The following is a 27,185-nucleotide window of genomic DNA, read 5'->3' as shown; positions in this document are numbered from 1 at the left end:
AAACAACATTTTTAAACTTTTAAATTGGCTTCAAATTGCTTTTTATGTCGTGATAACAGCGCTTTAATCCCCGGCTGTTACGTTTGCCTTCATGCACCTCAGCACTCGATACAGACACAGTGAAGCAGCTGTGTTGTCTTTACTTGCATGTTCTGGCCATCGTTCTATCCTTGTAATGACTGCAGGATATTCCAGCAATAACAGGCACTTTTAGTTTGAATGTGTGCTGTGTGGACATTTGCTGCTCTTGGCATTGAAGATGGCAATGCACGTGTTCATTCCTCTTAAGTTTTTCTTGTGTCTAACAAGCGCTGTCTCTCAGTACACAAAAGTTACTTTTTTTTAAATTCAAATTATATTTGTTTGTTTTTTTCATTTGTATGATGAGAATGAGGTCAAACTACAAATATTTTTCAAAATATCTAGGCTGTTGAATTAGCAGTTTATGCAGGCATTTTTAAAGACAAACATTTTGAAAGTTCAACATTTCAGGAAATACATTTATTCACTTTCTCTCCAAGAGTGATATGAGATGATAAATCTCATGTCTGTATGTTAAGTATGGAGCTTGAGTCAGGAAGTGGCTAGCCTAGCTTAGCATAAAGACTGCATAATGTAAGGGGAAACAGCTAGCCTGACTCTGTCTAAAGTGAAAAAGTACACCTACCAACACCTCTAAAGCTCACCAATTGTTTGTTTAATCCATACACAAACAGAAATGTAAAAGGATGATTTTTGGTTATAGGGGAAGTGATGTGCTCAAACTATTTCTTGGTGAACAACAGCAGGACACAGTGACTTTGCACAAATTGCCTTTTGTATATTTCTGTTTGTGGAAAGATTAAACAAAAAAAGATACATGTTAATTAGTGAGCTGTAGAGTTGTTGGTAGCCTGGCTAGTTGTTCCCCCCTGCTTCAGTTTTTATGCTAAGCTAGCCTAACCACGCCCTGACTTCAGCTCTCTACTTAACACACAGGCATGAGACTGAAACCAATCTTCTCATCTAACTCTTGGAAAGAAAGCAAATTAGCATATTTAGCATTTACCATTCTGAACAACAGAAATATCATGAATGTATCCTCTTTAAAGTTGGACATTGGTTGAAAATTTCTTATATCACCAGTGTAGTCTTGTATACAAAACAGCCGTACAACCCACAAAAGAACTTCAGATGCTGAAAAGGCATTTGAGAGGGTTGAAAGATCCTATCTATGGTACATTATGCATATTGTGGGAACTGGAGATAGAGTTATATCTCCAGTTTTATATATAATATATTTAGTATTTTATATATGACATGTTAAAGGTCTTAACAACAACAGTAATGAAAGGAAATCAATGCTCTAGCCATTTCCCTATAATATGAGGCATTAGACAGGGATGGATGTTCTCTCTTTAACTATTTGTACCCTATCTTACGCCACAAAAAATTAGAAAGACAAAGGCAATTAAACCTGTAACCATTAAAATAGCTTCATACACAGATGATTTATGTGTCATAAATCAGACAATGCTTTCAGACATTGGTGACGTACAAGATTTAGTTCAACAGATACAAAACCAATTGGTGCAAGTCGTAGCTACTACCTCTCAATCCATCAATGGAAGACTACATTAATACTGAAATCCCAGTAGTGCACTATTTCAAATACCAGGGAAAATATATTTTTCATCAAAATTATTGTTTAAATCCAGAATTATCTGATTGAAAATTATCCAAAGACTAAAAATCTGACCAAGCATTCAATGCCAAGTTTTGGTAGACATATTTTTGGTAGACACATTTTGATACATTGACACATTTTAATTGGTATTCAAAAACTATTGAAGTTTGATATCAAGCCATGCTTTTCTACTTTATAACTAACAAAGCAAAGAAGCCTCTGATGATTCTGGTTTGTTGCTGTTCCTCTGGCAGGTGATGGTAATGCAGGAGGGCTCGACCTCCCTGTTCGGCCAGCACCTGAAGCTGCCTACACTACCCAACAGCTCACTGACATCCACCTTCTCCGACCCAAAGAAGAGCAAAAGCTTCCATGGGTCAAAGGTCAGTGTTGTTTCCAGGTACAGCCTGGAGCTAAACAACCTTCTGTTCTGCCTGCACTCTCGGGCCCCACCCAGCTCTGAAACTTTTTACCCCTTCAAAGTCTCCAGGCCCTAATCCCCTCACATATTTGGCAGGTTCAACGACGTCCAACATATTTAAACTCCTGGGATTTCAAAGACATCCAACTCTGGCTTAAGCAAACTATATCTTGGCTGCCGCTTAGCCATTAGAACTCAGTCCACTCACTCAGAGATGGGCTGTGGATTTGAAATTGCCCATATTTTGATCTTAAAATCCCATATGCAAGAACGTTTGAGACAATATTCCTATATAGAATGAATTAACACGTTAAAAGGGGGAGGGGGGGTATAAATGATGGGCCTAGAAGCTACATGTGAGCTCTGAGACATTATCTCCTGCAGCACTAAATCATGTATGTCAATAAAGTGGCATGTTGTTTCCATTATGTGTTATTTTTAGTCCCTTTAAATGGTGTCATTTAAGAGCCAGGTTAGGAGAGGCCCATTTCACATGGAAACGGTTTCCAGTCTAAACAGAGTGCGTGTGATGAATTACTCGTGAAGCAGGAGGTCACACACACTCTCTCTACCTCTCTCTCTCTCTCTCCATCACATGTTGAGAATTATTGCTGTGGTATTAGAACACATTATGTATTTTTGTAATAAATCATAACTTTTTGACAATGATCCTAAATACTAAAGCTTTTATCCTGAGATATTTAAATTCAAAACTGTATGTTTAAGACTCTGTTGATGTCTAGGGGTGAAATTCATATGTAGCAGTACAGGAGGCGGGCTAGGGTACAGTAAAAAGACAACCAGATAAGAACTATGTAATTGGAATATATAAAATAAAACAGGAGATTGAAGTATGATTAATAAATATAATATACTTAAAGATAAATTAAAGTGTATATAGTATGAAAAGTATATATTTAGTATGAAATGTAGATATAGAAAATAAAACTGTCATAGTGTCATCTTGGATAAGTGGTGCAATATAATGTAATTCTAAATAATATAATAGTAATCATAATAAAATATATTATTAATGGTACATGACATGATACAGGTCTTTAGTATATTTCAAGGTACATTGAAGTTTATAACAGTGTTTTTTATATTATATTTATAACCGTCTAATGGTGTATAGAAATAAATATATCCAGGATAATCAAGTGTTAAATATATTTCTACTGCTCCTAGTAGTATTTATAATACAATATATTGTAAGTGGTACATGATCCAGTTGTCTGGTATACCTGAAAAGAATACATTCTTAGAAAGTAGAAATACATTCCGTAGCTGTTTGTATTTTTGATGTGCTTTCAGTTCCACTCTAACAGTATTATTCTAGGCCTCTGAGAGATTTACATGAACTTGGATCACCTGCTAACCTGCCAGCGTCATGGTGCTGAAAGGTTTGTTAAAAAGTGCCACTTTAGTGATCTCTTCAATGTTGATGGCTGCAGAGGCACTGTGGGTCCCTTCCAGAGCACTAAAACAGTGTTTTATGTTGCGCTGCTGGGAGGGAAATGGCTTTACTGCAGTGGAGGAGCATGCTGGAGTTTAAAATGAGCCGGCAGCTTTACATCCTAAGGTCCCGGGGTCACAAGCAGATAGACAAAATGAAAGGTTTTAGAGGTGCTTGGGCAGAGTTGTAACACACCCCGTCGTCTAGACTGCTTTAATGGGTTTACTGCATTGATGAAATATTGACAAGGGGGCTGGAGGTGAGACCCAGGGACAAATGGCCCCCGTCGTTAGAACGAATGCATTTCCTCCTTTCTCCAAGTTGCCCTTCGCTCCACTTTTAAGGTTGCGCATGTGTGGCTGTTGAAAAGGCCCTTCACCCCACTGAACACCACTGCTCAAAAGAAGTCCTGAGTTTGCACTTTAAGCCCATAGATGGGGACTAAGAAGACCCTTTTGATTTTCTTTTAAGAATGGAGCTCTTTTCACAGATGGTAATGCCAAACTGCAGGGTGGCATGCATGTTTTCTCTTGTGTAAAAGGCAGAGGATTAATCTTCCTTTGACCTGGCTGCCTAGTTTTTGCTCACTTTGTTGTTTACGACTATGCATTTTAGTTCTACATGTAGTCTAAATTGCAATCCATAGTCACCACAACATGAACTGCAAGATGACTGCATAATCACTGGAGGCATTTTTCCTGCTGTAAAGTAGTGTTTGAACACTGCTTGATGATAATAATAGTAATAATAAAGAATAATAAGATTTAAACTAAAGTAGTGCCACTGTTGTTTTTATTTTGAATCACTGAATTATTTTTAGTGGCACTTCAGTTATTGTCACAGCAATACAAGCCCATCCAGTCTTCAGACAACAGTATTTCTCAGAGGCTAATTATGCCCTTGCCCTATTATATTTGCCCACTGACCTAAAGTGGGATTTCCCTCTTCGCTGTGCTATAATCCTTTGAGCTGAAGTTTTTTTCTTTGTAGCTTAGATGATTCTGTGTAATTGCTCTGACACCTTAAATGTTGGGTACAATTTCTTTTTGTTTTTCCCTGCATGACTTAACTTGCCAGAAAGCAGTCCCCTTGCCATGATTTGGACCAACGAAAAAAACTTTTTCGTTCAGTCCTTTTTATTCCTTAGAAAGTGTTCTACAATGTTTGATTTTTTTTTTTTTCTTTTTCATTTGCCGGTTTTCATCCACAGGATGGCTCCAAAGGAAGCAGTACTACCCTTCTCACCACCGCCACAACCACCAGCACCAACAGCAGCAGCTTCTCCAAACTCCACAAACCCTCCAAGGACCACAAAGACAAGCCTCCAAAAGACTTGAAAGAGCCCAAAAGTGCCTTCAGAGACTCTGGCTGGGAACCCAGCAAAGCCCCCAAAGAACCTTCCAGGAAACCCAAAGAGAACCAGCCACTTAGAGATATAAATCCTAAGATGGGCTTCAAGGAACCCAAGTCTTTGTCCAAGGAGCATCGGACTGAGGGGATGACCCACGGGTCAGGGCTTAACAAGCGTCTGTCTACCCCTGATGGTGACGATCATATGACCAAAAAACGTAAAAAGGGATTTGTGGATTCATCAGGGAAGCAAACATCGGGGTCGGATGCTCAACATTTGGATAAGAAACTATTGAAGGATAGGTCACAGATGCAAACAAATAAATTACGACCAGAGGGAGACGAGGCTGATCGCAGGAAGGTGTCGACACTTCCTCCTTTCCAGGAACTGGTGGACCCCAATGACTCTGATATGGAGGACCATTCTACCAAATCAGATGTAAGTACAACTGTTCCTGGTCTGTGTTAAAAGTAAAGTAGTTGATTTCATTGACAATACAGTTACACTAAGTCAACCTGTCCCTTTTATTATCATGGAGGTTTAAGAAGCAGCTGTCTGGTCCTTGTAGTAGTCCAGCACATTAGACTCACTGAACTGAGCTTTCAGGGCTCTTTACTGGAAAAAGTTGGGAGGGGTTGTGGAAAGGTATCCAATTCTTTCACGACTTAAAGGGGGAGCGTTTGTTGGTGGTCAGTCCTTCCTCGGTGTGGAAGGGCTATAAAATCAAATGACCAGCAGGGACAAAATCTTCTTTAATGGTGGTCTGGTAGGCTCTAGGGGGCTGGGTTGGAGAATTGGAAGAAGGGGTGGGCACCAATAAACCTAGTGGGGGTTCAGCTGCATTCGTCTGGGTGGCCAAACAGGAAATGGACAACACTGGTTTCAGGGACAAGATTCAGATAAAAGATCCAGTTTTGTTGCCTTATTGAGATCAGCTGCACTGAAAATCTATTTGTATTGGAAATACTTGAATACTGATGTAAAATGTGTTGAGTTTTATAAACTCTATACCTCCAGCTCAACGGCAGGATTAGAAAAACTTCAAGTCCACAGAGGTTCTTTTCATGAACAGGCTGACATTTGACTGGGTTGCCTGGTCCACACACATTTGGTGGAGAACCTCCCCATAAAAAAGGGCTGTTTTAAAGCCAAATAGTAGACAAGAAAGATTTATGGTTTTACAACACCTGAGGAGAAAGGGGAGACGCGGCAGTGAATAGCACAGAGTTCCCCTTTAATCCTTTTAGCTTTTCAAAGAAGAAAAAGGGTGAGCATTTGTGCAAGAAAGGTCTAAATCCCTGTGCTTTGACAAGTTTCCTTTTATGCAATGCTGTTTTCATTTCTATTCTCAAATGCTTGTATAAAGTGTGGTTCTCTGTAGGGGCAGCTTGTTTAGGCAGGGGAGTTATTACTTAGCACAAGCAAAACCTGTGTTTTTGTCTGTGCTGTATGGAAATGCCTTTTAAGTTGTCCCATACAGGAACCGGGGGTCGGGTAGGTTGTAAAGGGGATGTGGGGTGACAAATGCCAGGTGTTTGATTCTCCCCAGGCTAGCAACCCCGGTGGCCGAGCGCCGGCCGAGCCAGAGCACCACTCTCATTTCTCATGTGACCGCTTGTTTGATCTCGGTGTTTCCACTGAGCACTGGGCCAGAAACGGCACAGAGGAGGAAATGTGGAGTAGGTGATGACATGAAGGGAAAGCAGGCTGGTTTGTTAGCATGAGAACATTGTTTTTAGCACGCTGGATGTGGGCACAGACTGAGTGATTTGTCACCTGCACACGTTTGTTTAAACCTAAGCCCTTGTGCATTGGAATCATCACAGAGGCATGTATTGCAGATGGGTTCCTGATAAAAATATGTTTTGAGACTCATGGTATCACAACTGTCTGTCACATTTTTTCATTCCACTTGAGTTTGCAGGATAAATTTATTTGGCTAATATTCAGACAATTGATTAATTGTTTAAGTTGTTTTTTGTTTTCAGCAAAAATCTCAGGTTCCAGCTTTTCAAATGTGAATATTTTCTGGTTTTCTATGATAGAAAAGTCAATCTTTTTGGTTTTAGACTGATTACTGTGGAAATTTGTGATGGGCATTTTTTGGTATTTTCCAACATTCTGTAAAACAAATGAGAAAATGTTCAGTACATTAATTAATGATGAAAATACAGTCCTACTTTAATGGTCTAACTGAGCCAATATGAGCCTTCCCCAAACAGTTGAGATGTCAATTTACACAAAATAACAATTCTAACAATCTGCAGAGATTTGTTTCTATTAAAGTGAAATAATAGACTATTTGTAGTTGCACATCACTTTTTATGAACAAAAGCAATGAAATAAAACATTTTACCCAAAACACAATCATGAAACATTCTTTTAAGATAAATGACATTTTAAAAAATTAAACAAAAGGTTATAATATGCAGTGCTGTCTTTGTGGACCTAAATCAGATAAGCTCTTCTGTGTGTTAGACCAGCTGCAGCTTTAGGGTGATAAATCCTCTTGTTAGTGATAAATTAGGCATCTGCCACAACCAACACCAAAGTTAGTTTAACCAGTCCAATTTTAAGTAGGACTATATATTTGATAATTGAATAACTGCATTCATTCAAATTCAACAGGCAAGTTTAATGCTACCCTATCATCAAGTTACTTACATATTTAATGTTAAATTAGCAACAACTGCTACCTGAATGTTTTGTACATTGCTCTAATAAGAAAGAGAAAGGAGAGATTAAAAGATTTGACAGATATGTTAGTGTTGAATCTTAGAAAAGCTGCATATTTTGCAAACCCTAGTGTCAGAACTCAGTCATTCACACCAGTTGAGTTTTAGCCAATATGATCCATTGAGATATGTCTGGATCAGCCTGAATTGGTCATCTCTAATTCCAACACTAGAAAACTGAGTATTTCCTACACCCTTTGCAGTTGCACCACAACATGTATCACCAGCAGTATTACTCTGAATTTATCTGATTAGTAAAATACTCCGTTTTGGTTTTTAAAAAAAACTTTACACTTTAAAATACTTTGGAGGGTATGCCTTTTAAATATTACTTCTGTGGTTAGTATTGAAACCACCACCATAAACATGATACAATCAAGAGTGTTTTTTTTTTTCTTTTTGAGAAAAAACACCCAAAAGGCATTTTGGGGGGATCTGACATGTTTCACCCATGTGTTTAAAATTATTCAGTAATCTTGAGCTAAACACAACAACACAGTTTCAGCAAGAATTCTTAACTCAAAACGTGCTCTACAGAATAGATGAGAAAACTATTAACAGGTTAACTGCAGCATGAGTGAAACCATGCTGTACGTTTGTGTTGCAAACCACTAAATTTGAGTATAAACGACTGTGCCTCGTTTAAATGAATCTACAGTGTCAAAGTGAAAAGCTTCTTAATTCACATTTGAAATAGTTCTGTTTGGACAGCCCCTGCTGAATTAGACAAGCAAACCAAATAGCGTTGGTCAGCTTGGTCTTGTTTGCTGGCATATCTTTTTGGCTGTCTCAACTGTGCCAAGAGTTAAGAGAAGAAACCAGATTGATGCCAGCAAACTACAACTAAAGACTATTTATTGTCTTTGAAGAGGGCTGCTTTGGCGGCTTTGAGTAAAGAAGGACAAAAGCCCTAAAAGGAGTGGTAGCGAGATTTATGGCACCCTGAAGAAGCTGTCCCATAAACCAACAGACCAGCTGTGTGTTGTTTGTTGGCAGGAGGTGACAACCATTGAAGTCGCTCTGCCTTTTGTCCTCACTTCTCTCTTTTTCTCTCATGTTTCTTCTGTTGGTCGCCTTCTCACCACTGTGTTTTCTTGGGCAGCTCTGCTTTGCAGTGGCAGCCACCTTTTTTTTACGAATGTGTGTTTGCATACCAAGATCCAAGTTCATTTTAAACTCCATGTAGACTGATGCAGTGACACATATTAAACCCACATCTCCAACTGATCTGAATAGGTGGCATGCATTATCCAACCTGGCTTCACAAGCCTCTCAACTGTGGTTGGACACTGCATGGATTGGATGAACAGTAGTTTCTATTACAGATGGTTTATGCTGTTGACGACTACCTACCCAGTCCAAAAAAAAGAGAGAGAGATAAAGAGAGAGAGTAGGTAAGCGGAAGAGGGTAAGACAAGTAGTATTAAAGTAGGGAGGTATATTTGTACTTTTTACTCCACCACATTTATCTAACAGCTAAAGTTACTAGCTACTTTTCAGATTAGGATTTCACATAAAGGAAAACACATGATATGCTCATGAAATACAATGCATTGATAAAGCTTAAACCAGTGATTTCCAACTAGTGTGTAGTTGGGCCCCTAGTCAAGTTTCAGATGTCTGAGAGACTTCTCAGATGGTTTCATTTAGATAACTGTTATAAAACTAAAGCTGTAAATATATCCAATATTTTACTGCAAAAACAGCAAAGATTGGAGGAAAGTCCAAAAAGTGATTACAGATTTGTGTTGCACAATTTAGTTTTTTTTCTTCTTTCCTCACGCATTTAATCATCTCATGACCCCTCAAATTTATCTTGTGACCGTTTGGAGGGAACACGACCCATAAGATTAGTTTCATTAATCTGTTGATTATTTTCTTGATTAATTGATTAGTTGTTTGGTCCATAAAATGTCAGAAAATAGTGAAAAATGTCAACAACAGTCCACAACTCAAAGATGTACTGTGACTTTTATGACAGTTTATGGTCGTAAAAGACTAAAGAAACAAGATAATATTCACATTTGAAAAGCTGGAACTAGAGAATTTGGATATTTTTTTCTTAAATTGCTCAAAACAATTAATTGATTAATAGTTGTAGCTCTAATTATGATATCTATTCCTTTAATATCTCTTTGTGGCAACATTATATTTTATGATTTTGCATCAGTGTGATGAAGTAGCTTGATTTATTAAACTTGATGAAATTGTGGAAAAACAACCATTGTTAGAAAAGCTAAAGGCTCCACAACTTCAGACAACACATGCAACTGAGCAAAATACAAGCAGATGAAGACAAGACCTTCGTCATCCTGAGTTCACTTACATGGCATTTAGAAAAAAAGTCTGCAAATAAATAAAACACAAGCATATTTAACATGTTCACCAATGTTACTACACATATGAAGCATAAAGAGACTCATAGCTAAAACAAAGTGCAAGTCATCACACAACATAACAGTGAATTTTTAGATGCTAAACTGATGAACAGGCTTGGGTGCAGGATTTGCTAAAGTCAACTACTTATCACCAATGTTGCAGGATTCTGATATTAGCAGGAAAGTGTAGTGTTAACCTTTTACTAGCATGTTAAGCAGTCTAAAAGTTCCTCTGCAAACGTGTACAACTTGCAACATTTCTGTATTTGCTGGTGTTTTCTGTACTTGCACTGCATTTTTTATGCTGCATATTAGTTGTCACATTGGTGACTTTCTAAATGATCTTTTTTATGTCCTAATATAAAAAGCTCTCTTGTCCATAAAAAGTACATTCTTGACTGATTATGTTGTGCATAAATCTTCTCTCCAGTAATTCTTTCAATGTGTATCAATATCATGATGTCAAAATACACATATTGTGATTCAGGATTTTTTCCATATTGTCCACTCCTGGTGTCATTCTGTAAACTTCTGTCATATAGCAGGTATGTGTATGAAACTGCAGTCGGGGACTTTAATCTCTGTGCACAATGATGACAAGGAATTACTTGTGAATCAATCTTCTAACACAGGAGTGAACATACTGTATGTCCAACCTACATTTGATTCATTCATACGTGTTTTTGTTGTATTGGAGGGGTGTTAGAGTGCTTATTATTACAATGTCCAGTAAGTAAGTATCATTTATGATGAAAATAGAAACTGTTTTAGGTCAAATTAACTTTAAAGTAAGTAGTTGTGTTTTCTGTCCTACACTGGCCAGCTCTAAAGTCTTTGATACTAAGTCATTAGTCGCCCCCCCCCTTCTCTTCAAACAGGGCTTTTAGATGCGTGGACAGCTCATAAATTGCAACAGGGTTGCAGTGTCAGTAGTCGGGGCAAGACAGAGCTCACACTAGCAGACTTGGCTGCAGATGAAATGGACACATCCAGATTGTCAGATGTGATTATCTGGCCCCTGATTTGTGATAGCTCTGAAGACCCTTGAAACTAAATGCAATTCCAGGCCATTTCCTCCAGCTTTAAACATAACAAGTGAGGTGTCCTCCACATTATGCTTCTCTTGTGTCCAGACAGCTAAAAATGGAATACAGTATATGCTTTTTTGTAGTTTTTTTTTTTATATCAATATTTATGCGGCAGAACCAGAGACAGTATCTTTTTTTTAATCCCACACATTGTTCTTACTTTTCAAAACCACAATGCAGCTGCTAGTAGCAGCTAATGTGGCCTCGAGCTTGAAAGCCTCCCCCCCCCTCCCATTTCAAGCACTCATGAATACACACTAAATCTGCCTCATATGCCATATGCATATAAATGAGAAATGCTATTTTTTACATGTAAAATATGCATTTTAATTTAAGAAACTTAACTGCATTGTTAGCATCATCATTATCATCATCATCTTCAAAAATGTTTAGAAGTGAAGTCATCATTGATGTCATGATAGGACAGCTGCTGGCCAATCTCATGATTGATACTGATTATGGCAAGACCGCTGAGGACGCTTGGATATGTAACCCCTGCAACACCTAATGACCAACGTTGGTAGGGAGGGGTTGAAGATAAGTAAAGGACTCGGATCAGTAGCTGAAGCCCAAGTGCAGGTTCAATAGGAGATTGTATTACAACTTTTCTTTTGTAAGAAAATAAAATGATACAGCCTAAGCTGGCATTTTTAACAAAAAATATAGACCTTCTTCAGGTGCAATGAAACAGTTTCACAGTAGGCCTTTACAGAACCCATATTTCTCCACAATATTTCAGTACATGAGATTTGGGTTTATTTAAGTGGCTAAGGAGAGGGACAGAGGACCGTTAAAATGTTTTATCAGGATCTATTTTATGTATTATACTTACCACAGTCAAAAGTTTTCTGCTCCTTGAAAGCAGTTTTTATTTAATCCATTTTCTTGGCTTTGTGAGAGTCCTTTCATTTGTGTGACTGATTTAGTCTCTAATCTTTGCAGATGAATTTAAATAAAAAGGTTGATGATTGATCATATAATCATTTGTATGATATTTCATTTATGCTAAAGGTCACTTTGAATGATTTGAAAGAATGATAATGTAGAAAAACAGATATTTTAAATTCTGGAAGGCTTATATTGCAAAAAAGTTAGTGAAGAGCCCTGCAGTGTCTCCAATATTTAATTTGTCCACCAGAGAGTACTAACAAGTTTATGTTTCAACTGTAAAATGTTCAACTCAATACCCATCAATATATTGATCCCAATTCTTAAATAAGCAAATTTAATTTAATTTATTAAAATATTTGTTTAAAAAAACAAAGGCCATATGTTGGAACACACTAGGTAATTTCATCTATGGCAATATTTCCTCAGCTTATTTCCAAGGTGAATCAGTTTGAGAGGCTTGCTGAGGTTGTGAAAGAGCCTGTAAAGACACAGTGTGTATCTGATCACAAGTGGAGTGTCATGAAATAAAACATGAACGTGCTTGCAGTGCCGTGTTCGACAGCAAGTCACATTTCCACAAAATTTGTTTCCAGCACGTCGATGCCTAAAAAGCGTATTTGCTTTGCATTTATTTGCATCCCCGACAGTCTGTTTTTTAGAGGAGCTGCCTCATCATCCTGTCCCTCCCCAAACTATTCTGGGAGTCAGGTATTGTCAGGAGTTCATTAACCTAAATTAACTGTGATTACTTTAATAGCTACTTTAGCTACTACTGAAAAGTGGTGGAGGTTTTCCCTCTCCCTGTCCCCCAGCAGCACAAGAATGAATTGTTAGATGACAGTGCTTAGCTGTGTGTTAGCCACATTGTCTTAAAAATACTCATGATACTCAAGACCAGGTGCCCACTAGAAGTCTCATATTACAAGGCATGATTTTCCTCTAGGTGTTTGCCAATGAGACCATGCAACTTTTCAAAAACTCACACAAATATCAAGACTCTTTGATAATAACGAACCATATTCTGACAAAAACTCAATCACTGTTTCGGTGGCGTTCTCCCATCTCACGCAGTCTCCGATCACTGCCAACAGTCACCAGCGGTGAACATGAACAGCGGAAGTACAAATGTCAGGAATGTGGAGAAAAGAATTTGTGGAGCGCTTGGAGCTCTGCCCATTCTCACACCTGTGCACACCTGGGACGGCTGCAGGAAGTAAACGTGGTCGGCAGATTGCCAGGATCTGTCAGTTTAAAAAAAACTGAATGACACGGAACCCATCTCTCTTTCCGAACATCTGAAAGGAGCTTTTCACCACCTTCAGGATGTCTGAACAGCCTTTCTGAACAATAATGGACCGGCCTTGAGAGTGCTGGTTTAAACAAGCAGCTCAGTCTGATTGATGCAAAGCGTCTGCTGATGTAATTTCTGAGTTATTATCCTGAACAATCTAAAGCAGGCCAACAGAACAGTACTCCATTAAACTCTGGACTATTTGACTAAATATATATCACAAAAACACATCCATATCAAGCTAAAAACTAATTATCAAGGCACATGCTGTTTGTATTAAACTTGTACCTAAGTGTAAAAGACCAGGTATGTGTCATAAAAAGTTGGTAGATGTTGAATGAACCAAATGTTTAAATAGAATCAACAAAGACCAAAATACAACATGTAATTCTTGTGTTGGAATGCACAACCATGCCAGGGATACGGAAACTCAAACCCTACGTCTTTTAGGTGGTGGACCACCAGTATCCATAAATAGAAGGTCCTGCAACAAGTAGTCGATCGACAGAAAATTAATTAGCAACTAATTCAATAATCGATTTATCATTGAAGTAATTTTTCAAGCAAAAATACAAAAGATGATCTAGTTTTAGCTTCTCAAATGTGAGGTGAGGTTTTTTTAAATACCTTTTGGGTTTTGGATTGTTGGTCAGTCAAAAGAACTTTGAAGGTGTCAACTTGGGCATTTCTTACAATTTTATAGACCAAACAATAATGGATAAATCAAGATAATTACCCTCAGATTAATGGATAATGAAAATGGTCATTAGCCCTAGTCCTTGACATGAAATTATCTACAGTGATTTCCACACATTGACAACTAAAATATGATAAATCTCCCAGAAAACAGACATAATGATTGAGTGCAGTGACACACAGGATGTTAAATGTATCAAGCTCCCTTATGTTTGTGTGTGGCCGCAGGTTTGCAGAACGGGTGTGTGGCGCATCGTTAGCCTCAGTGATTTATAAAGCTGGTTGTAGACCCAAGGCTTGAGCAGTGAAGATAGCCCTGGCTCATTTTCAGAGGAAGTCAGGAGTACAGCAGCTCCGTGTGCATTTGTTAGATGGTCGTTGGCTCAGGGCTCAACTCGCCAAGATGACTTCAAAGAACTGACGACAGACTTGTCACCTCACATCTCCGGTTAAAAGCAGCTGTTAAACTCACCTCAAAGACTACAGCTACTGACAAAACACACTGGCCACCGTTTTCATGCTGCTGTGAATCTGATGAAACCGTCTGCATGTGTTCTTGGAATACAAATTAATAGTAAGTCAAGTTTAAAGGAGTGTTCCAGTGATTTAGTATCACACTTCCATACATTTAGGGACAAAATCAAAGCAGCGGAGGTCAAGATATTCTGACTTTTAGTCCCTAGTATAGGTCAAATTCCAAAAATGCAGGAGCCTAAAATTCCAGTAATGCAACTTTACAGCATTTCCTTGTCTCATAAATGACACCACAAGGGGTTATTCACTCCCAGAGGTCATGTCCTTCTCTGCTTTAGTCCTCTTTGTTTGGCAGGCAGCAAATAACTCAATATAATTTAATCACACACTGAATAATCAACCATGAGGATTTGAACTTGGAATAAATCTGCAAATCAAACACGTACAAACAGTTCTAAATCTTTCATTAAATATGGTGGGCAAATATTGAATGTATTTTGGCTTGAAAGTGGTGTTTTTTAAGATGGCAAATATCTGCACAAAATATTACATGATGTTGGTGTTTGTCTATCCTTGTCCATTAGTATTTTCTTCATCACTGTTTGTTTCTCTTCTCTCTCTCCCAGTCAGAACAGCCCAGTCCAGCCAGTTCCAGCTCCAGTTCAGGCTTTGCTCCCACGCACCACAAACGGCAAGGTAATCATTTGGAATACTTACAACTTATTGGTGTTTTCAGTGAGAAATGATCTGTATAATGGAGCAGTTCTAGCTCGTATGGAGCACCAAAAGGTTTCAGTGTGACTGCTAGTCCTGTTGTGTTTGGCAGTGATAGAAGAAGTCCAGCCAGTGCTGGACAGAGACAACGCAGTTCAAACTCTAACTCAACATAATGGAGCTTTATTATCTAACCTTTCTGCTCTGAGAGCAAAACAAAACAACTGTATATAAGATAAGAAAAGGGAATTGAATTCTTTCTCATTCAGACGTGTCTAATGGGACGTAATAACATTCATAAGTGGACAAACATCTTTATTAAAACACATTTTGATTTGAATTATTTCCCAGAGAAAAGGAGCCTATTGGCTCTCATAACCTTTCACTCTCCAACTTCATCGCTGAGATTTTACCCCAGAGTGTAAGGTCCACTGTTAGGGGAAAGAATTTTGGAGATTTTGAGAATTAAGTCATAATATTTTGAGAAAAAATAATTTACAAGAATAAAGCTTCAAGAAAAGGTCTTAATATTATCAGATAAAGTCCTACAATAATCATAAAATTAAGTTATGTTATGAGAAAATGATGACAAACTCTTAATTTGATAACACAAAAAACAACTTATTTTCACTCTATGATTTATTATGCAAAATTCTGACTTTATTCTCACAACATTATGACTTCAACAGTTAGACAAGGAGACTATGACTCCAGCAGCCCACTAGTTAAGAGACATACTACTGCAATGTGTGCAGTTCAGTTCCAGCCACAGACCTTGTTGCATGTCATACCCGTCTTTCTACCCCTTGTTCCTGCCTCTCTGCTTACTATTCAAAATCTTCCCCTCTGAAGTGGGCCTGATAATTACTCGTAGAGATCTACATGAACCATCAGACAGGTTGAAACAACTTGTCTTTGTAAGCCAGTTAACAAAACCACATATTAAAGCAAAGTAAAAACACTGACATTTTTATCCTAACAGTGAATTAGATGCTCCATCCTTATTCAGCTTTGACCTGCTTTGGTCACTTTGCTTGTGCAGCGCACCGTTAACCAGCCTTTTGGGTGCCTTCACTTTCATTTTTACTTGTGAATCAGTGGTTTAGATAATTGTCTGACCTCTTGGACTGTGGCTACTAGAGCTGCTGCATCCACATAAATGCTGAGTAAAATGTTATAATCATGAACAATAGATGCAGAGGTCAAAACTCTGAAATCACCACTCTCTGATTCTAGTATGTTTTGTTTGTGACCCTGAAATACGGGACATGATTCACTTTTTTGATTGGGGAGTTGAGGGTGACCTGCTTGTGTGTGTTTGTAATTTTTCTCTGGATGCAGTGGTGGACTTCATCATCAGGAAAAGGGTGGCTATTCCTGCCACCACCCACACAGGTAACAGCTCCTCTGAAACCTGTGAGGGCTACCCACCCACCCACCCACCCACCCCACCTCTGGTCACATCTGCATGGAGAATATTTTCCAGCTTGTGTATTTGCATGAAACTTCATGCATCTCCTTCTCACGGTCATGTCAGCAGGGATATGATACCACTCCAGCAACATGTGTATCAATATCTTGTTGCTGCCTATGATGCAGACTGGGACACACTTTTTGTCTTTTACCTCCAACTGTTGTTCAAAAACTATCAAACACATCAATGAACCACACTTTTACACTGGGTGACATGTTCCTTCATCACCATGAACACACACACACCGTCCTGCTGCCAGAAATACTCACTAGAGCATCAAATGTGGATTCATCCGCTGCTGAAAATAGTCCCCACCAAATGCACTATTTCCTCCTGTTTGAGGAGTCTGTGACAAAAACTATAGTGACCTGCTGTTTTAGGAAATTACTGGAACTTTTTAAAAAAATGAAACTGTATATTTGTGAGTTCTTGTTAAAGATTTACATCTCCAGTCAGGTAGAGAAGTCAGAAAGTACTGAGAGACAGACTAACACATTGTTGGTTTTGGTCTTGTCATTGGATTTAATGACATAAGAAATTTATAGAATAAGTGTTTTCTCACCTCAAGGTTACCACAGCCACTGACTCCACTGGACCATCACCACCATCACTCCACCACACAGCATGACCTGCTGCCTTTTGCATGTTTTCACTCATGCTTCATTCAGAATATATTTTTAAAGCTTCATTCCAAATGTGGTCTCTTGTCTTGTCGTCACACAGTGCTGGGCCCGCTGCAGTCAGTGATGCAGGATCTGCACTCGGACGACAACGACGAGGACTCGGAGGACGACGACGACAACGACATGGATTCTGACGTGGAGCGACCATCGCACGCGCATCTCACGCACCACCAACGCAGGTTAGTAAAACGCTCACCGCAGGATGCTCGGTTGTAGACCTGAGAACATGACAAACATAAATATCTCATGTAAAACACCCAAACTGTTCTAAATTTGTCAGGAAATGACGCGGTTTTCAAGGCTTTTAACAAGAACGTTGCAGTTGTTACGCAGCAGCTTTGTGATCTTCTGTATCAGCTTGTCATGTGTTCTTACAAGCAGTCAAAAACAAGCCCTAAACAGAGCTCTGATCACCACATTGTGCGCAAGAATCCAGTCACAACTTGTCTGAATTTACGCTCAATTTCACTCACCACCCCCACTGTACCATCCCCTCCACATGGTTCACTGTGTCACACCCTGACAGCTACAGCGTGAGTGCCAGTAAACATGCTTTCAGTTGGGCTAAATCACTGCATGACTGAATACACATAGCACATGGTGGAGTCTACAGACTTTAAGCCTTGTGTAATGACCTAAGGAGAAACAGGTGTGTTTTTAAACAATCAAACCCACCCTGAGCACAGTATCTGTCCCTTTTTATCTCTTGTTTCTGGTTTTACAGGATTTTTGCGTCAATCAGTGTGTTTACATCATTAACATGCACTGAAGAATTGTTTTCAACTTGTTACACCAGCCAGAAAAATCACTTAGTGCTCATTGTCATCTAGTAGATTTTTTTATATTTTGTATGTGCATATATATATCAGCATATACTGTGTCAGTGTTGACACCGCCTCTTCTAATGTAGTGAAGCATTTGTTCTTCTTCTCTCATCCCGTGACGATCTGCTCAGGGTCAGTTTGAGTGATGGCAGTGAGAGTGACAGCTCCTCCCCCTCATCCCCTTCCCGCAATGAGGCCCCGCCCTTATTAAAGACTACTAATAACCAGGTAAGATGATACTAAACATATGTTTGTTGGCAGTGTGATTGAATGTATCACAAGAAGAACCCAGGCAGATACTGTTTGTAAGCTCAAAGTCACTCAGAGCGACTCCTAAAGCAATCACAACCTTGACTTTAAAGGCTGATATTGAAGCTTTTTGACTGAGGTTTGGATTGATTACAATAGTTGCTGATATTCAGTGTATTTATTTGACAAAAAATGATGCCAAAAAAAAAAAAGTCCAATCTTTTCTCCAGAGTTTTAGTCTTGTGAAAGTGGAAAATCAGCACCTCTACACCATTATTAGACAGAAAAACTAACAATAAAGCAAAACAGTCAGTAAAGCCTCCTGTTACCTTCAGTGTCAGAGGTGAATTACAGTGATTCTCTGCTTCATTCTGTAAGATTCCAGGATTTCTTCAAAGTTTGACTTAAAATGAATATAATTTGTCAGCTTTGTCAGGATTGTTGAAAGGCAAGGGATTGATTCTCCTCCTATAAGACTTGTGAGAGTTGAATTTTGTCAACAATATTGTAGAAATCGGGGCAGATATTACACAAGGTATTTACCATCAACATTTCTGTGCATCAAAGTCTTGGACATAATAAAACCGTCTATTCAAGTATATGAATTATGCACCGCAAGAAAAATGAATCATTATGTTGTTTTCAAAAGACTTTCTGATATTTAACCACACAGATGTAACTTAGCAACTGCTTCGGTAGAAGTGACTTATGTCTTGATGTGTTTTTATTGTGTCTTCCATCAGCTACTGGAAGTGAAGAGTCCCACCAAGCAGAGCAAACAGGACAAGAACAAAAATCTAGATTGTGACAAGGTACGCACGTTTTGAAAGCAGTCCGTATGAAATAGATCAAATATTGCTAGTAACATTTTGGAAGTATGTGTGTGTGTATGAAGTCATTCATACATACAGTATGTCATCCAACCTCCTCCTCACAGAGTGTAATATGACTGTGACACTGTTTGGCCTTGATACATTATAAAAGGATGAAAACATACTGTACCTCTGCAACACCTACGCTACAACTATACCAGATGTCTACTATAGTTACTATAGATTGATTATTACTGTATCATTGATTTAGCTTTAGTGAAGAGCTGCAACAAGCTGATAAGAATATATATGTGTCTACTGGAGGGGAAATATAAGAGAGAGAGAATAGCATTAAACACACCACTCCTCCTCAACAGTGCAGTTAAATACATTTACTTACTATGAACTGAACTGCTCTGTTTGGCAAATATCAAAAGCACCAAAAGTTGGCATTGACTGTGTCCAGATTTAATCATCTTGTGTGTTTTTGATCATAAAGTTTCATATTTGAACGGTAGTTTTGAGTAAGTTACCAACACAACACAGTCCTATTCTTCTCTGTTCAGCTGCTTCACGTTTCACCTGCTCTCCTCTGTCCTGAAGTGACATGCTGTTTGTTGTGTTGTTATTTTACTGGATAATTTAACATCAGGCTGAGAGCCACCAGTTGAAAATGAGTATTTTGGCAAACACTGGCACACTAACAGTGATGCTAATCAGTGTGTGTTATCGCTGTAAAAGAACTGAGTATATGCAGACCCTTGTGTTATGTAAGGGCCACAGCTAGGCAGCAGTCTGCTGAGATGTCTGGGTCAAATTGTGTTGAGTTTGTGTGTGTGTGTGTGTGTGTGTGTGTGTGTGTGTGTGTGTGTGTGTGTGTGTGTGTGTGTGTGTGTGTGTGTGTGTGTGTGTGTGTGTGTGTGTGTGTGTGTGTGTGTGTGTGTTGGGCTTGTGTGTAAAATCTACCACAATGTGTGTGTGTGTTTTCCAGGCTTACCTGGACGAGCTGGTGGAACTGCACAAAAGACTGATGACACTAAGAGAAGGTCACATACTGCAACAGGTGAGCTGCTGCTGCTGTTTCCACCTCTGCCACTCTCATGTATCATCAGTGTATGACACAGTGAGCTGAAGCTCTTATCTTCTCATTATTGTTGTTTACCTTTGTGATATAACCCACTCAGTCAGCCCGCTTTACTTCTGCCAAAAATGTCCACATTCTCCCAAAATGCATTTCACATGTTGACAACCCCCAGACACAAACTTGTGATGAAGGCGGGTGTTTGGATATTTAAATATCACTATCCTGCCAAGTGATTTGTGAACACTGACGTGTCTGTTGGCAGTCCTGGTTCTTTACATGAACTGAATTCATGGTGCAGTCTGGTCAGTTGAAGCAACCAGCTGATGGTTGAAGCTGGTTTCTCTGCCTCTTTTATACTGGATTTCTCCTGCATTACTGGTAGAGTCTGTCAGGTGGTGCTGTCAGAGGGAATCACTGGCTCCTTAATCCAGAGGGGCTGACACGCTAATGTTTACTGTTGGTTTTAAAGATGAGTTGAAAATATTTTTTCTATCTACTTGAGAGATTTGATCCAGAGCACGCCATTGTGACAAAATGTCATTACAACCTCGCTTGTTAAAAACATGTCATATTAATAATAAATAAAATAACACATTCCACAAATTAATAAAATAATTGAGCTATTGGTGAGTTAGCCATATTACACAATGAAACTGTTGGTTGTTACCAGGTGAACATGCTCTGTATTGTTATTCAAGTTTCCACATCACACTTGTGTGTAAGTTAAATACTGGACCACGATTGGCTCCAAATGAGTTATGATGTCACAAATCATCAACCAATCAATCAAGTGAAAGAACAAGAAGAAAAACACATTTTTGAGTTGTGGGTGGACATTTAAAGTTTAGCATGTTGTCTTTTTCTCCTGTACAAAAAGACCAAGTGGTGAGTCAGTAAATGAGCAGGCGTCCTAGCTAGAGAGCAGTCTGACACTGAGCAACAGCCAACGCTAGCACATCTTAAACAATAGTTGGAGTCACTCCTGTGTGTATATGTGTGTGTGTGTGTGTGTGTGTGTATATATATATATATTACACACACATCATATCAATATTTAATCAACTTAATCAGTAAATTGGTCAGGTTTTCTAGATACAGATGAACGTTTGAATTTCCTTTATGTTTATGTCTTTGACTTCTGAGTAGAATATTGATAAACATAAACAAAGTTGCCAGTTTATTAGTTACACCTTATTAAAACCAATACAGTCTAATACATGAAGGTTGTAATGTTCAGCTTTTGTTTAGACTGTTGGACAGGTGTTGATACAAGCTTGCTCATTTGAACAGCTGTAGTTGGTGCTGCGAGGTGTTTGTAATATTTCGTCTTCTTTCATTGATATCAATGAGTTGGACAAACCCTGGTTCAAACACTGACCTAACCCTAACCATCAGACTAGTGTTGAAAATCTCAACATAATGTGACTTTGTATATGTTCAGCAGGTAATCAATGCAAATGAAATGGAAAGAAGAAAATGACAACAGAGTCAGAGATGCACAGTTCATTTCCAGTAGACTCAGTGTATAGAAGTGTCAGATTACACTGCCAATAAGAAAACATATTTATAGTTTGGCCTTTTTATTATTTCCTGTTATCAAATACTAAACCTCCACAGAAGAACGTCTTCTGGCTAATGCATGTATCGGGAGGCTGGCTCACAGTTTTCACTGATCTCAGCATAATATCACTGCATGCCAGTGCTATTGGTCAGCTATATTGTTGAGTTGGATTAGAAGAGGAGCTGTGATGTGTTACAGATCCTCTGTAATCTGCAGCTTCATCTGGAAGCAATGAATTATTTGGTTAACCTCTTTCCACCTAAGAGATTGCATGTTTCTTGCTTATATTCTCAAGGCCTATCATATGTCTGCATTAAAGGATCTTCCCAGCAGCCGCTGCCAACTTCTGCCTCGCTCTCCTTACAAGACGTCTGGCTCTTAGGGAAGACGAAATCCCATCCAAAACAGCATCATCCACACAGAGCTTTAAATTGTACAGTAATCAAGCTAATCTAGCTGAGTTCACCAACTGGCTCCTTTTCCTCTTACAAGAGATAAGTCACATTCTCTCCTGCACACTGATGGGGACCACATATTGGAAAACAGAGAATTGTAATGCAGACGGCATTTTTGCAGTTGAGCGAATCCTGAACAGCAACGGGCCAAATCGCCACCCACCCGACTAAAATATGGCACCAAAGTCAAGCGACAGCGAGGTGACGCCTGCCTGAGTGTCTGACTTGAACCAGCCCTGTCATAACTATTGGCTCATTTTAGAATGCCATGCACGGCCGGTGTTTTAGATAAAGACAAGCTAGGAGACACAGCAGGAGGTGATTTTATTTATTTTTTCCAGCTGATCTTGAGAGGAGTCTGCTGGCATACTATTGAGGGCTGAAACTCGCAGTCACGTATTAATTAAAAGCACCAGTGTGTAGGATTTAGTGGCATCTAGCGGTGAGATTGCAGGTTGCAACCAACTGAATCCCCCCTCCCTAGTGTTTGGTTTGTCTGTTCTGGGCTACTGTACAAACATGGCAGCCTCTGTGGTGTTCCTCAGCCTTGGCATTGATTCTACAGTCTCTGGAACTCTTCTGGAGGGAGGAACACCATTCTTCCAAAAGATATTCCCTCATGGGTTGTTTTAATGATGGTGGTGGAGAGCGCTGTCTAACACCTCATTCCAAAATCTCCCAAAGGTGTTCAATTGGGTTGAGATCTGGTGACTGAAGGCCATAACATATGATTCTCATCATTTTCATACTCATCAGACCATTCAGTGACCTCTCATGCTATGTGAATTTGGAAGAGACCATTCCCATCAGGATACAAATGTTTCATCATAGGATAAAAGTAATCACTCAGAACAACTTTGTATTGATTTGCAGTGACCCTTCCCTCTAAGGGGACAAGTGGACCCAAACCATGCCAGCAAAATGCCCCCCACGGCATAAGAGAGCCACCAGACCCCCTCACTGTAAGGGTCAAGCATTCAGACCTGCACCAGTTTTTCCTTTAATTTGTCACTCATCTGTATAATGATACAAGTTGTTTCAGTTCACCTGAAGTTTAAGATATTGATGGAAATAAAGTTGTACCTCAAATTGAAGCTCTTAAAGAAATTAAAGTGGCAGTTGAAAGACAAGTGCTGGATTATGCCTGAATGTCAGTTAAGGAGTTGGAGTTTTCATTTTAAATGTAGGTGCTGATTGAAGCTGAAGTGCCAGACGGAAGCGTAAGTGCTGAAAGCAGTTGAAGTGTCAGTTATAAAAAGGAGCTGGAAGTGTCGGCTGAAATGCTCGGTCCTGAGAGGAGTTCAAGTGTCAGTTCAGACACTGAAAGAAAATGTCAGTTTGAGTGTTGGTGGAAATGTTAACACTGAAAGAAGTTGAAGTGTAAGCACTAAAAGGAATTGAATGTCTCAACTGAAGGTAGCACACTAATGATTTCAGATTACTGGCATGTATTTTCTGCTTATGTACGTTTATGTAAAGCTCAGTTCATGATTAAATCAGTTGTTAAATAAAAGAGGCTGACTGAGTTGTGTTGTTTAATTTCCTGACTTTTCCTGTCTGTGATTTCATATTTAATTAATTATGAACTGCAACCAGTTCAAATATTTATGACGGGCAGATATTTACTGTATGCAGGTGAAATGTTTGGACCCTGGAGCTGTAATTGCAGACATGAATAGAAATAAACGCGCTCTGTGCTTACCTATTGTACCCTCTGTTTTCCAGATTGTAAACCTCATTGAAGAGACAGGACACTTCCACATCACAAACACTACTTTTGACTTCGACCTTTGCTCCTTGGACAGAAGTACAGTAAGGAAACTCCAGAGTTACCTGGAAACCTCCGGACTGTCCTGAGGCTCTGAGCAGCTGGCTGCTGGATCTGTCTCCACATATACTTTTTGTTTTTTGTTTTTTCTTGAATGAACTCCAACTTTGGATACAATGCAAAAGCCCCGCTGTGGCTTGGTCCAGTTGTGTCCAGCCTGCTGGTTGGACTGGGCTCTCTGAATGAAGAGGTCCTGCTACAGAAACCAGAGCCAGGTGTTGTTGGGGATGAGCCCTGTCGATCAGGAGATCACCCGGAAAGCCTTGAAAACTTCACTTGATTTAAAAAAGAAAGTGGGGGAGTTGCGACCTTGTTGCTCTTAATGAATGTGCATATTGTTACCATGTATGTTTCTTGATTTGTTGTTCATTGTGACAAATGCATGGTCAACATTGCCTTACAACATTGTAAGTCTTATTTATTGAATTTAATTTGCAGGTGTGTGTGTGTATTTGAAATGGCAAAAAAAAAAAAAAAAGAGAAACGGCAGAATGAGACTTTGTTGAAGCACTTCACAACAGGCATATCTTTGAATCTGTGTAACATTCGAGCATCACTTCGACTCTCCGTATGTCACTGACTTGAAATGAAATTGTCAGACAGAATAATTTCATTGGAAACAAAAAAACTGCCACAGCAACTTGTGTTCCACACTGTTGCCCAATTCACTATGTATTTTGTTCCAACAAATGCTATTTGTGAAAGTGCAACTTCTATTATGGAAATAAGTACTTTCAGCAGCCATGCAGCACTCCTCAATCCTGTCAGGTCACTTTTTCCTTCAAGATATTAGTCTGAAAGAAAACAGTCTGTGAAGGGGAGTGGTTTAGTTAACAACAAGCATTGTGCTCCATTTGCAGCCACATATTTTGGAAAATAGTGGTTCAGGGTTCTGCCTGGTTGAAGCCTTATCACTTGCAAATGAATTTCGGTGCACAGAAACATCCCCAACTCAAGCATATTCCACACAGGAGAGAGCAGTGTCTCTGTGCCTCTGGGATACAATATAAGAAACTTAGTTTTATGCCCAACACATGTAGGTGCTCTACAGTGGAGAACAGCATGTTTTGATTGACAAAGATCCAGTCGGAATCTTGAACCATTGTCTGTTAAAATAAATGTGTGGTTTGTCGTTGAGGTCTCAGTATGCTTCAAATGAACCAGTTCATAGTATGTGTTATCCGACCACACCTAAAGATAAAACATGGTCATCATAGAGATATACAAATATGGATAACCGTCAAAGCTAACGGATAGTCTCCCCTCAGAAGCATTCGTGGTGTTGCACTGAGTTGAACACAAAAGAAGTGATGGAGGTAGTTTTGTGAAAAAATAGCCCTTCATCACCTACTTCCACACCTACACACATTCAACCAATCTACGTGAAGTGGATGGGATTGGCAGATCGCCCGTTTCAGAAAGTTGCTAAAATTGTCAGACGCAGATTCCGAGAGGCACTTCACTTGAAGCATACTGAGGCCTTCTGTGTGCAGGCGTTACTTAACCCTTGCAAGACTGCGTTTTATATTAAAAACAGCCAAAACAATCTTTTGTTGCTAATGAAAGCCTTTATGTAGAATTGGAAAAGTTCCTGCTTTGGCGCCGTCCGGTGGTAGTATGACAACACTGTCATTACCTCTTTCTCTTTCATGGATCTGACTGCAAAAAAATTTCACCAGGATTTTGTTTTTCTTCAAACAAAATCCATCAGAACAATATGAAAGGGCCTGTCACCACTTTAAAAAAAATCAACACTTAGTGGCTTTAAATAACTGCTGTATTTCTGTTTAGTGTTGCAAACTCATTATAAAAATGCATATATCTGTACTGCACATGCATCACATTTTACAAATGACATCATGCACAGACACAGATTGGCTCTCCAGTTTTAAGCAGTGGAACACCACTATGTGTTCACACAAGTGCAGCATCATGTGGCAGTTTTTTTATTCCCATATTTTGACACTGTATAACGTGAGGCATGAGTGGCTGCTGGAGTGAGCTGAGCACAAATCATGAGGTGGAAGTTCCGATCATTTATTTGAAAGTTAATTTTTTTTTTTACCAAATCCAGGAATAACGTGCTGCAGCAGGTCCTGCCTTCCTGCTTATTGAATGCAACTTGAAGAAAGCTTTGTTGTGTCGGCTCATTTTCTGCTACTGGGCCAATAGAACATGCCAAAAGCATAGTTAATAGAATCAGTTGGTTGGATATTACTAATGTTTGTCTACAGAATATGATTTAAAGGAAATCATTATCTCTTTGCCATCGGGGGAATGGATTTGTAGATCAGACCCGAGCCCTGTAGGGGGAAAAGGGAGAACAAACTCCCTTTTAAGATGTCAGAAACAAGTAAAGACAGCTCATGTGTTCTGCATTTCTGCAATGTGTGAAATGTTTTGGGTAAATTTAACAAACAAACAAAAAAGGGCCAATGGGAATTTTGGCTGACAGGTACTGTTACGGGTGTATGAAAAAAAAAAAACGATCTTTTATTTATTTTGTGGGAGTTTCAGTTGTTAAATCAAAGCTCAGCATTAATTTTCCAAGGAGAATACCTTTGTTAGATTTGCAACAGAGGACACTTTGTCCCTTTGCCAGTCTGATAAACTAAAGTTCAGGATGGTGAAAAGCGGTGGTCCTTTCCAAAAGACCTTAAAGGGTTTTTCTTGCCCTGTGTTCTGTCTTATGGTTTCTTGTGTATTTTGAGGACATACAATAAATATTCTGTATGATGTACAGATGAGTTATTAAGCAACGTGTGGAAGAGTTTTTTTAGTTGCCTATATGTTCTTTATTTTTTTGTGTGTATAAATGTTTTCCTGGTGTAAAAATTCAGTTCTTCAGAACCAAAATACTTGGTGGCAAGATGTTAAATTCCTCCTTACTGGCAGTGTTACCTTTAACTTTCCTTCCAGGAATATCTGAATTTTGAGGACACTAACAGGATTTCATGTTAAAGCCCCAATGTGTGGGATTTGAAAATATCCAGCTTTGGCGCCCCCCAATGGTTAGATAAGTAAGCTGAAAGCAACACAACACATAGACTGCAC

General features: G+C 39.1%; 1 protein-coding gene across 3 annotated transcripts in view; it reads left to right on the top strand.

Moving 5' to 3' along the window:
• mllt3 (MLLT3 super elongation complex subunit) overlaps positions 1-26,886 on the top strand; it is a 60,965-nt gene extending 34,079 nt beyond the window's left edge. Inside the window, exons 6-14 of one of the 3 annotated variants that reach the window (XM_042401292.1) lie at positions 1,921-2,049; positions 4,754-5,332; positions 15,074-15,143; positions 16,503-16,556; positions 17,359-17,497; positions 18,274-18,370; positions 19,135-19,203; positions 20,195-20,266; positions 24,029-26,886. In XM_042401292.1, the coding sequence (XP_042257226.1) occupies positions 1,921-2,049; positions 4,754-5,332; positions 15,074-15,143; positions 16,503-16,556; positions 17,359-17,497; positions 18,274-18,370; positions 19,135-19,203; positions 20,195-20,266; positions 24,029-24,160 (1,341 nt within the window). In that variant the 3' untranslated portion in view covers positions 24,161-26,886. Of the gene's footprint in view, positions 1-1,920; positions 2,050-4,753; positions 5,333-15,073; positions 15,144-16,502; positions 16,557-17,358; positions 17,498-18,273; positions 18,371-19,134; positions 19,204-20,194; positions 20,267-23,490; positions 23,643-24,028 lie in introns of those variants that run through there. The other 2 variants (XM_042401294.1, XM_042401293.1) reach the window with 2 other exon arrangements.
• Positions 26,887-27,185: the final 299 nt, after the last annotated feature.

The sequence above is a fragment of the Thunnus maccoyii genome, chromosome 22 (assembly GCF_910596095.1).
Source record: "Thunnus maccoyii chromosome 22, fThuMac1.1, whole genome shotgun sequence".
Lineage (NCBI taxonomy): Eukaryota > Metazoa > Chordata > Actinopteri > Scombriformes > Scombridae > Thunnus > Thunnus maccoyii.
The sequence above is the reverse complement of the archived record's forward strand: the minus strand, read 5'-3'. Positions and strand labels throughout refer to the sequence as shown.